This window comes from Diadema setosum, chromosome 6 (assembly GCF_964275005.1).
Source record: "Diadema setosum chromosome 6, eeDiaSeto1, whole genome shotgun sequence".
Lineage (NCBI taxonomy): Eukaryota > Metazoa > Echinodermata > Echinoidea > Diadematoida > Diadematidae > Diadema > Diadema setosum.
Window position 1 is genome coordinate 31206994 of NC_092690.1, and position 12986 is coordinate 31219979.

Genomic DNA, 12986 nt, shown 5'->3' on the forward strand with positions numbered 1-12986 from the left:
CATAAAAATGAACTGAAAGTGCATTTTTTAGTCTTTTCAGTTATTAGTCAGTATCAGTCGCCCTTATACCGTATCCCCTAGAGTGGCCGAATTGATTTGATATGATTTCGATTCAGCTGAAGAGTAGGCCTACCATTGTGTGATCATAACATAATCTCAGCAAAAAACAAAACAAAAACAAAACAAAACAACAACAAAAAAAAAAACGTTTATGAGCTACTTTTATCTGAATGCACATTTGGGGTCACAATGGATTGAACGGCTTTGCAATGGTTTTGTTTGCTACTCATGCAATCAAAGAAAATCAATATAAAAGCTACATTTTTTTTTTCTTCAGAATTTACAACGCAATTGCAAAAATGTTTACGTATAATGCGTAGATATCCAGACAGTGAAGCAGAGTAACAAAGTGAAGACAACAAATCCGTACTTTGCTCTAATAATATTTTCCATTCCCTTTTGGCACAAACTGTAGATCGTCAAAGATGAAGTGCTTGTTTCTCCTCGCTTTGACCGTGGCCGCTGCCAGCGCTTTGGCTCCGTACCACATTCCGGCCAAGAATCGCATCCAAGGTCGCTACATCGTGGTGTTGGAGGTGACTTTGAAACCCATTTAAACATCATGATTAGTATTGTTATCATTTGTTGTTGTTGTTATGTTTCTACATATTTCTTTAAGAAAGCGATAAATAGTTGTTTTATACTGGATGTTATGATATGTGATCAGGTATCCATGTAATGTGTTAATGATTATGTTATATGGGCAGGGCTGTGGGTGGGGAAGGTAATATTGTTGGCAGTTGGGATGGAAGGGGTAACATTTTCACTAGTTTTTTTTTTTTTTTTTTTGTAATGTTCTTTTAGTTGATGTACTGATATATCAATATTTTGTTTGTATGATTCTATCAAGTGTAAGTAAATGTGTATATAATTAGTTTCATTGTATGGAGTTTTGATTAATGTGATTATTCCGTTGAACTTGGACTCCTCGGAAGACCAGCACGACCATGCCAGCTGAGCTGCGAGCACAGCAATCCATCCGTTTACGTTGGATAATATAGGGCCTATTATCATCATAGTTGATTGTATCGTTGTTACTTTTACTGTGAATAAGTGAATAAATTGCCTTCTCGAATATTTGAGAGTGCTAGATTAAAACGTTTACGAATGTGAATCAAGAGAAGACACGAAATCTGCTTTCCTTTGAATAATTATGCAGGACGACGTCGATCTAGACTCCTTCATCAGTCGTTTCAACAGCGAAGTGTCAGTGGAGACCATGATCAAGAGAAAGTTCTTAAAGGCGCTAAATGGATTCGTTATACAAGCAGACGTTGCCGGTGTAGCTCTTAATCTTGTAAGTATAGAAGGGAAATGTCACATTGCGTGTATTTTAGATACGTTTTGCTCACGAAGCTATACACACTTCTGTCTTTATACTTTGGTAATTATCTGTTGTTGTTCTTTGTTTATTCTAATAACTTATATACATAACTGCAATCAACTCGTTGCCTTTAAGGTTACTAGCTGTTAGCTGCTATTTGAAAATTATAATTACAGATTTAAACAGTGAAACAAAAAAGACAACTGATTTAACCCCAATTTCAGCATTCCATTCAATTTCTAATAAAAATGATTTGCACACTTAGAGAAGAAATCCTTTTCAAATATAAATGTGAAAGTGACAAGGAAGAGTAAAATATAACGAGTTGAAGGTCACGCTATATTAGTTTGAAATAAGCAAAAAAAAAATCAAAATGTCATAAGTTCCATATATTTCGTCTGATTTGAGTCACATTTTTATCATTGAATTCATAAGATTTTACTTTTTCCTCTCAGACTAATTTATATTTAGAATGGATTTCCCCTTTAAACAATTATGACGCCTACACTAAAAAATCTAAGAATTCCTTGACCAAGAGATATGTCACGGCGTTATGATCATTGATCGCAAATATTCAGTTTGTTCTCCTTTCTCACATGATACTGAAGTAACTTCTCGGTCACATGTAAAATCACCACTAAAGTCCTTGAAGGTGGTTTTGCCTCATCTTACTATGATTTTTTTTTTTCTATATAGCTCCGATCTTTACCAGGAGTTCGATATATTGAAGAAGACGAAGTTATCCATGCCGAGTCCTCAAACAGATCACCTGGCTCCTGGGGAATTGACCGCATTGATGAAAGAACATTGCCGAGGGATGGCACTATGAAACTTAACGGTACGTACTGTTTAATCTTGTTTTACAGTATTTCAGTTTATTTTTTTTTTTTCATGTTTCATAATTCCACAGAACACGTTTTTAGTTGTTGGAAAAAATTAACATTTTAATGCATACAGGTGGAGATAGCGATATTGCTCGTTTTTTAATGATTGGCGAATAAGATAATTATTGCATTTCAATTCTGAAATATCTATACGGCAAAAACATCGGCATAAGATTTAACACCGTGGGTGTTAAATCTCACATCGATCAAATGTCAATAGAGGACAACACCAACATGTGTAGAAAGTGCGTTGTGATGATGTTGAAAAGTATCCACCTGGCACTTTATGGTGTTAATTTGACAGTTTAGCTGGTTATATCTTTGACACTGCGCTGGTGTCAATTCAACAGTGACACCGCATCGTGCTGATTTGATATTGCTGGTGTTAATGTCACCGGTATAACCACCCGTCCAGTGCCAACAGAATACCACGCTAACTTTTGTTATTGTGGAGTGAATGTGTTCGTACTTTTCTTCCCCCAAAAAATTAAGTTCTTTATCGGAAAGACCTAGATCGTCTTAAAATCAAAAAGAATGTTTAAAGGGACTGTACAGTACTGGTTGAGGTAGGGATTCATGTTTTGAACATTCCTAAGTGAGATAATGAAAAGCCTCTTATGAAATATGAAAGAGCATGTAATTTTAAGAAGGATTCAACGTTTATTTGATGAAAATTGGTATTCAAATGGCTGAGATATCCAAAAAAGTGCTAATAATAAAAGGCGACATGCCCCAACTTTATTAGTATCTCTTTGTTTCACCTTGTTTTTGGATATCTCAGCCATTTCAAAACCGATTTTCATCGAATAAACTTTTGATACCCCTTAGAACCGCATGCGCTTTGACATCTCATAGAGTGGTTTCTGAATATCTCACAAAACGTTAAAAGCTAAATCTTCACCTCGACCAGAACTGTACACACACTTTAAGTGACACAAGGAGGTACTAATCTAATACCAATAATCAGCACCGGGAATTCAACACCAGCTCAGTGTTTCATATCTAATATCGGACTTTTTTTTCAGTGCACCAAGCTATTAGATATGCGATTTGAAACTCTTTATCACTTATTACATCTTTATCAGCATATGGATATGGTAAATATATCTACGTCATCGACTCTGGTATCAACCCATACCACGATGACTTTGATGGCCGTGCATGGGCCTCAGCTGATATGATCGGTGGAAATGTAAGACAATTTTCAAAATGCTTCCATTTTGATAAAGAATCTGTGTCGAATAATGGCCGGTTTATATCAGAAGTAGCAGTGAAATTTACTGATCGACTTGTTTTGACTGATGGTTAAGGATCATTTTAGATGTGACTAAGGGAGGTTTGCCAGACACAGTTATATGTCAACAAAAACAAACAAAGAAACTAACAATAATCGACACTCAAAACGGATTATAGTTAAACCTGCATATTCTGTGCACTACCAGGGAAAGCAATAACCTACAACCAAAATAAATGTCATTCCTTTGTTCTTGGGCGTGGATTGCAATGTTTGACTTCTGATATGCTTCTCTCATTAAAAAAAGAAATAAAAATTAAGTGAATATCTTCACTCTTGAAAGAGTAAGGACATTTTCTCTCGATTTTCTGAGAGTATTATAAGATGCAGTATGTATGGCGCCTGACGTAAAGGCTTTGTATTTGAATTAATTTGATACCCCAAAGTCATTTATTGTTGTCTTCCTGAACCACTTTATGTAGGGAATCGACTGTGACGGTCACGGGACTCACTGCGCTGGCACTGCTGCCAGTACCACCTACGGTGTCGCTAACGAGGCACAAGTTCGTGGGATAAGGACCCTGGATTGCAATGGATCGGGCTACAAGAGCGACTCCATTGCAGGTAAGAATGAAAATGTGCTTCTGCATTAGAGAACCGACAAAAAGTCGCCAGATTTTTAGTTAAGGATAGATCATGAAACAGCAGAATTTTAGCGTTAATTGATGTATAATTCAATTGAGTATATGAATATAAGAACGACCCAAGTCCATGGAAGTCCATTTCGAGTAAACTGAAAAAAAAAAAACAAACTTCATATCTTTTTTATTTGTCCAATAATATTCTATTTAACTGTGATTGGAAGGCAACATTGTATATACAAATTAGAACATATATTATTATGACAATTAATATTTACATTAATTGTGGAGAGGCCATTTTGTGTGGCGGACTTGGGTCGTTTTTTTATTCATATGGACTTGGGTCGTACTTTGATTCATATACATGATATTCTGCTATAGAGATGAGAGAAGGATGAGAGAGGGCGCCATTATATGAATGTAAAAATGACCCAAGTCCTTCATTCTTACATTAATATAAGCTTTAACTCATTCATTTCAGGCACTTCCGGGGGTAATTAGGATTTATCATTTATACACAAGATGAGTCCATGCATAAGCCACAATTTCCCATGTCAAACTGAATTTGGCCAAAAATTTGACTTCGGTCGTATTTATATTCAGGTCTTCAATTCAAATGGACTCTTCTATCCTACCTAAATATTTGAGAAAATACACCCACTCTGGAAAAGCGAATGGTCTACTGAGGAAAGAGCTTTTTCTTCTTCTTCTTCTTCTTCTTCTTCTTCTTCTTCTCCAAGAGTATAGGGTCGATACTTCAGTAAGCATTGCTATAGCTTTGCAATGGATGGGACGAGAAAATAAGATGTAAAATGGTGTAGAAACAACAATGGAATGATTATAAGATTAAGATGACGTTAGACATGCCCTAGTAATTTAAGTGAAATACATATGTTTTGCTGAAAAAAAAACGAAAAAGATCTTGAAGTTGATATTGAAATTAAAATCAAGACACGTATCCACGATTAATCCCATCTTCCATGGCATTTACGATGTTCGTTCAAAAGTAAAATAGATTTGAAGGTGAAAGTTGTGTAAAGATTATTTCAAGAAATGAAATGGGACCTCGAAGAAAAAAAATCTACACAAATGTGATCCAAAAACGCCCTCTAAAAACACATTTTTTTTCATTCGTTTTATGACCTTAAATTTCAGAATGATGTCGAAGAAAAACTGCTCTTTTCAAGAAATACAAAAAATCTGAAGATTGATTAGTTTGACCAGTTGCACATGAATATCTGGAATCCTCATGTAAAATCAGAAAGTGGGACATTGTGTTGGTTTTGCGATACACGATATCCAATGATTGAATAAAAAAGAAAATGAGAAGACGAAAGAATTCTTTTTAGCAATGTGCTACACATTCTGGAAAGTTTTTTTTTTTTTTTTTTTTAATGATGATAGCCATAATATCTAATGCGCCCATACATATCAAACGGCATGTTAATCGCTATACATGTACCAATCTGTTAAGCCATGCAAATTCATAAATACCTTTATGGGAGGCCTTTCTTTAAACATTCAAATCAAGCTGATGCAGGTCTGGCTATACTTGGGAGAGTCAATGAAGCTGCGTTAACTGATGTTGGTTAGTAAGACAATGAAAGGGTTATGCAAAATACAAGGAAACATCAAACGCACACAATTTTCGCGATTTCCGTAGGGACTCGAGATTTTGCAAGCGAAAGCTCTTGTGTACTCTGTCAATTGAATGCCTATGGCAAATTCGCGAATATTTAATGTCGCGAAAAATGTTATCGGCTCCAATTTTGCCAAATTGTTTGCTTTAACAGTATGATTGTCTTTGACTTTTTGCTGTCACCAATCTACAAACATGATTTTATTTGATCTTTATAGCAGTGCCCCTTGTGAGATTTTGTGACATTCATCGTTTCTCGTAATTGCGATCTGTTTTCTACCCGATTGAACAGCTTTGGAATGGATCATATGGTATGGTCACAAGCCGTGCGTAGCGTCCATGTCCCTCGGCGGAAGCTATTCAAATTCGCAGAACGAAGCCGTGAAAAGTGCCAGGAAAGCTGAAATTGTGGTTGTGGTAGCTGCTGGGAACAGTGACGAGGATGCATGCGACACGTCACCGGCGTCTGCACCAGATGTATCAAAACTTTTTAGCCTCAAGAGTAGTTTCTTTGCAAGAAAAATTATCAATACTTCGTATATCTGAAAGGTTTACATTGTAATCAAACATTCAGCCTATATATTTCTTCATGATTTCCTCCAGAGAAACATTAATGATGAAACCTTAGTCACGGCAGAGCACTTACCAAAAATGATGCCTCCCGTATTTTTTTTTCACAAAAACAAAACAAAACAAAAAACTAAATGGCAAACACCTGCACACCATTTTCCCTTTTCCAATCTTACTTCATGATTTTGCCATATCGCGAAAACTCCCCTTATCACCATTGCTTTTATCAGGTAACACCAATGACTGTATGATATACAGGTAAAGAATTATAATGATTAAGTGTTTGCAAAACTTTGCATGAAAAAACAATGTAGTCTAATCTTACATATTCGAAACAATGAGATCAGGCTCCAACAAGACAATGGAAAGATGGTGCTGTTATACACCCAAGAAGTTTTGCGCTTTAGTTTACTACATCTTTATGACAAAAAGTACATTCAATTTTTAATGTATAAGTACTGTATGGGAATTATCAATTACCGCAAAGCACAGGTTTTTGGAAAACGTTTTAAAAACGTCAATGGACGTTACACAACGTTTTCGGTATGTCTGCTACGTCGACTTCCTCTTTAATTAACATTTAAAAAACGTTTTTACTTGGTCACCTTATACGTGTTCGTCAATAATGTTTCTTCATCATGAATATTCATGCATACTTATGAATATTCAATTGAGAAAATATAAGATTTGAAAACTAGAGGATATAGATGAAAGACATTGAAATCTAAAGGTGTATGCTGGGTGCAAACTTTCAGCGTTAAAAATTTTATCCTATATGTTATTGTTCAGTTATTCACAATATCAAATTGTGTTATGAAGACGTATTTTCATAATGTTAAAAGGCCTAATTAAGGTGTATTTGACTTAATCTTAGTAATATCTTCATGCATTACAACATTTTGATATAGAAAAGAATGTGATATATATTCAGCAATTGGGAATAGTATGTAGTATAGGTATAGGTGGTAGGGAATCAGGTACAGGTGAGGATAGGATTAGGATTAGGGTACATTAATCCCAGATTGTGCGTGTATAATCTCACAACTATACCTTTTTTTATACCTAATAAAAAAATCAACATTAGACGTTCTTAAAAGGTTTTATGGGTGTTGTAGACGGATATGGAAGGTATGTGAACGTTCTGGAACAGGTAATGAGACTTTTTAGACGTTCTTAAAACTTTTTTTGAACGTTCTACAGTTGTTCTAGACGGTTTTCAAAGGTTTTCTGGTCGTCTGCAGAACGTCCACCAAACGTTTTCTATATTCTTAAAAGGTTTTACTGACGTTTATAACGTCCAAAAGGTTTTCTGCAATTCTTTAAAAATCCGAAAGGTTTTATGATTAGTTTAACGTACATTTGAAACGTTTTATATACCTAAAAAATCTTCCACATAAAGACGTTCAGAAAACTTCCAAATGTAAACTTTGAATAAACACGACGTTAATCAGCATTGACGATTCCAAAACAAAATGGTTTAACTATCATTACATAAGTATGGAATAGGAGTAACAATCAAGAACTTTGCAACATATTTCAATTGTTTTTCAACAATCTTATATGGAATTGCCACCATGATATTTATCTTCTCTTTTTACTCTTACCCGCACTTCAGCTTCCCCTCCCATCCTCCTAAATAAAACACACATTTTTTATCATCATTATTATTATTTTGTATTTATTTTAACGTATAAATAAGTCCCTCAGAATCCATGATAAGGCTGCTGAACCTCACCTGAAGCTGTCATTTTTTGTCAGCCAGGCATATAACTACACCAGTAATATTAACAATACAAAATTATTTATCAATACAGGAAATAAAGAAAAAAATGATTATTACAAAAAGGAAATGAAGAAATGCAAGCTATAATCCACGATAAACGCACTGAATATTGAACACACACACACACACACACACACACACACACACACACACAAACACACCCATACACATACGAAGGTTACCATTTAACCAATGTCGAAATGTAATGCAATGGCATAATATTATGCGTAATAATGGTATGATAGATAGGATATATATACTATAGTATAATGTAGATGGTATTATCGTATTGAAGCTCAATCCTATGTCAACAATAAATCATAACTGAAGATCATAGGAGATTGAAAAATCGTGCAATGTGTTAAAAAAATATTGATCAAATGAGAAGTTGGAGGCATTATAGTTAAGTGCATGAGTGCTGCAGTGAAATTACTGTTTTGCTTTATTTTTCGGATGATGCAGATTTATAAGCAACGTCGACGTTTTTCCTTTACTTGTTTCAACTATTTATCTGTAAAATGACCATTTTTCCGAGTTTCTAAAGGGCAGTGGTTTGTTTCCGTTCTTTACAGGCCATCACAGTTGGATCCACTGATTATACTGACACTCGCTCGTATTTCTCCAACTACGGTAGCTGCGTCGATTTATTCGCTCCCGGCTCTAACATTTGGAGCCTTTCATACAGTAGCACTAACGGTGTCACTGAGAAAAGCGGAACGAGCATGGCCTGTCCACATGTCTCCGGTATGTGACTGCTTCTGACAATAGTCCTTACCATTATATTGAAGAAACAAAAACGCAAATAACGCTTCTTCCATTTATACTTGTTTACTGAATTTCAAATGAGAGTAACACGTTCATTAAGAAATTTCTCAATTTATTTCATGACATGGTATGCAGTATAATCTATCTTTTGCGTGGCCGTCCTATTGTCACTTTTTGATATCAATCATTGATTTAGATTTGTAAAGCCTTGACCTGTTTCTGTTTTTTTTTTTACTTGTATTAATGAATTGAAGACTATGTTATTCCTCTCATTGATTTGATCGTGCTGATGTAATACCGACTGACTTGCTGTGTTGGATGACCTTTTAAAGATGATTGTCTTTCTGTTTTCTCGTAGGTATTGCTGCTGCTTTGCTGTCAATGGGCTACAGCTCTGAGGATGTGTACTACTTGGTCGTTGAGATGGCCACTGAAGGAGTTGTCGATGATTGCAAGCTCCGAAGCCCAAACAAGCTGGCCTATTGTACTTGAACGTATACTGTGGGGTCTAGGGTATTTACCCCCTGGGCAATTACCGCAGACCCTTCCCTGACTCTAACCCTTCTCATAAATCCTGAACTTAAACTTAAGTCCAACCCTAATCTTTACTCTAATCTTTTAGCTGGAAAGGGGGGTGGGGGTAATTACCCTCGGATGGTAATTGCCTTGATACAAACGTGTCAAGATGGATAGACCTACCACATGTATCCCCAATGATTTTCATCCCGACAATAGAAACTTAAATCAAATTTCTCACTGATCTGAAATAACTGCACATCATGTTGATGACTCGGGTAATACGATTCGTCGGGTAGTTACCACACTGCATTTCGCATATCAAGACGTCATAAAACAAAAATAAATTTCAATTAAAGATAAACATGTATAGTCAACAGTAGTAGAAAGCACAGTTTCATCTAAAGGGTAAAACTAATGAGGATATCACGTTAAGAATTTCCACCAATTAAAATTATTAGAACGCAACTATCCTTTCAACATTTAATATAGGTTCAGTAAATATAAGTTAAAACAGCCTAATTTTCCATCACACTCGCCTTGTGTTTGTTGATGAACATGCTACCTACGTCTTAGCATTGTTAATACGATTGTTTAAAATACACCAAGGACTACGAATAAAATATATTCAATATATTATTTGGCCGCCACTGATGAAAATTTGTTTTATGGTATTCACATACCCATTGTTTTAAAGGATTTGAGCTCTTCTCTTTAGAAATAAGTTGGGTTATATATATATTGGGTATATGTAGTTCATGGGTATCACAAGAATAGTCTCAACAATAAAGCAATCAGACATACACACGCACCTATAATATATATATATATGTATATGTATATATATATATATATATATATATATATATATAATTCATATATATCTATGTGTTTATACGTATGGTGAGATATGAGAAAGGAAGGAGAAATCGGTGCGTAGCTTTGACACCATTATCATAATAAAGGTATACATACAATTTTCTTCATTAATCAATCAAGTTGCTGCTGGGAGCTGCCATGTTATCTATATCCTGCTTTAGCAAATTCTCATCACGTGCTTGAGATTTTATTTGTTATATAAAGCTATCTTATACGCATATAATCTATATATATATATATATATATATATAATATATATGAGAAAAATGAAGAGGTTGTAGACGTAGCCTTTGAATTCTCACAATTTGATTTTACTTCTATGTGTGTATATGTGACCTTGCACCTCAAAACAAACAAAAAGTCGCCCGATATGAATTTTTAGTTAAAACCATATTTTGAAAGAGCAGACTTTAAGCTTTAAAATGATGTATAACTCAAACCAAATGGACTCTCCTAACCTATCTAAATATTGGAAAGAAAGCACAAACTCAGGAAAAGTGTGAACTGAGAAAAGAGGCTCTGAAGTACAGTGTCTATTCAAGCGCTTAATCTTTACCAAACCGTGCTGGCTGTGCGATGAATGGGACAAAAAGCAGGAAGTAAACCACCAGAGTAACAACAATGAAGGGATTATCACATTAAACTGAAATTGAGCATGCCTCATTAACACATTCTGTCCATAATCAATGCCAACTTTCAAAGCAGTAGCACTATCCTTTCAAAAGTTATTAGAGTTGAAAGTGAAGAGTGTGGACAAGGTTTTCAGAAATGAAAAAGGGATTCTAAAGACACACCTAATCACACTATTCTACCAAAAATGTTCGAGATGAATTGCTAAAAAAAACCCACTTTTTCCTGCCCGTTTTATGATACCAAATTTTAGCATAATGTAAAAGAAGACCCGCTCTTTCAGAAAATATGAAAAAGTCAAGTTCGGCTAGGTTGACCCATTTCACTTATTTTCAGTCCTCACGCAAAATCAGTGTGTGCGACTTTATGTTCGTTTTGAGGTGCACGGTCACATATATATATATATATATATATATATATATATATACAATATAAGTTTTCGTTTGGGGACATACCGTATGTTGCGAAAAAAAATACAATCAGATGTTTGCATTGATAATAACCAATATGATTAAACTGTCTAAATGCTACTTCAGGGTCTTAAAATATAGTATCTTAGGTCTATTTTGCAGAAAACCCACCCGATTAAAGGGTGTTTACAGTTCTGGTTGAGTTGGGGATTTTGCTTTTAGCCTTTTGTGAGATATTCAGAAACCACTCTATGAGATGTCAAGGAGCTCAATATATCAATTAGGAATGTTCAAAACATGAATTCCCACCTCAACCAGTACCGTACAGTCCTTTTAAGCAGTCATAGAGAAATGTGGATTGTTGTAAAGCATGTCATGAGTCTGATTCTTCCAAGTTAAACACTTCAATGATCTTGTGTGTGAATAATAGACAAAACTTGGAGGGGAGAGATTAGTGACATCCCCTACAAATTTCCTCATTTCTCTCTGACCATTGATGTAAATCGAATGAGGTTTTCTATAAGATGTTGGCAATTAGTTTTATTTTCATACCCTGAAATTATATTTGGATTAATTCACTATACTTAAGGCTAACATTGCGGGGGTACCGTTGTGGTTTGTTTGTTTGTTTGTTTGTTTGTTTGTTTGTTTGGTTTTTTTTGGGGGGGTGGGGGATATACGGTATATATATCTATATTTGTCATGAAAACTACATTTTCCAACAAATCGTCACTGACATAGATAGGGTAATATAACTCTTCCTGCTTTCTTAAAGATTTAGGAAAATGTAAGTCTAGTATTCTTTATTCTATTTATATTCTATTCATTCTTTCATTTATTTCATTCTCATTTTTCTCTTTATTTTAAGGTAAATCAAAAAATCCATCATAAGCATTTATACAGTACAGAGTGTGATTTTTTTTAATTTATTTTTTATTTATTTATTCTCCACTCATGGGACGGATAGTCCTGGTCAGCTAAGAGCTGTTTTTCCCAGGGGTCCGACTATATATTACAAAAAAATACAATCATTAAAATGTACAATCATTAAAATGTACAAACATTGAAATACACGTAAAAGGAATAAAAAAAAAAGATAGAAAAAATATATATATAATATATGCAATGTGCTTAGAAATACACACAATACATTACAATATGATATACATTACATTATTATAAAAAAAAAAAAACATTATTCACACAGAAGAAAGGATGCCTCCATCGCTAAGCATTTTGTATGTTTTTATATGTAATGAGTTCCATGACCTTTTACCCCATGACCCTTAATCCAGATCAGTTCAGCTTCAGAGAAGACATAATTCTATTTGAGTTATCATAATAATAAATTTATTGATTTACTATTATGATGATTTAAGTCCCGTGTCCTTGACCTTGTCGGCCGTAATAAGGCAAAACAACGTAACTCAGAATATCATATTCTGAGAAAAACGAGTTTGAAAATTCAATTGGTTCCCATTTTTCCGTCATACGGGTAAAACACTTTTGAAGCAGCGAAGTTTTTTAGGCATTATTAAAGAATATCTCGGGAAAATTTCAGTAAAATAGGACCTCCCGTTTTAGAGTAATTGCCATGTTTAGAATAGATACAGCACTTTACCGAATCACAGCACTGTGCTGATGAGTAATT

General features: G+C 34.6%; 1 protein-coding gene across 1 annotated transcript; it reads left to right on the forward strand.

Annotated features, from left to right (window-relative positions):
* The first annotated feature begins 485 nt into the window (after positions 1 to 485).
* On the forward strand, positions 486 to 9521 carry LOC140230090 (aqualysin-1-like). The gene is made up of 8 exons (XM_072310297.1): positions 486 to 596; positions 1220 to 1357; positions 2081 to 2222; positions 3354 to 3460; positions 3985 to 4126; positions 6075 to 6259; positions 8708 to 8879; positions 9259 to 9521. Exons 1-8 carry the CDS (start codon positions 486 to 488, stop codon positions 9390 to 9392), a joined length of 1131 nt encoding a protein of 376 aa, XP_072166398.1. The 3' UTR covers positions 9393 to 9521.
* Positions 9522 to 12986: the final 3465 nt, after the last annotated feature.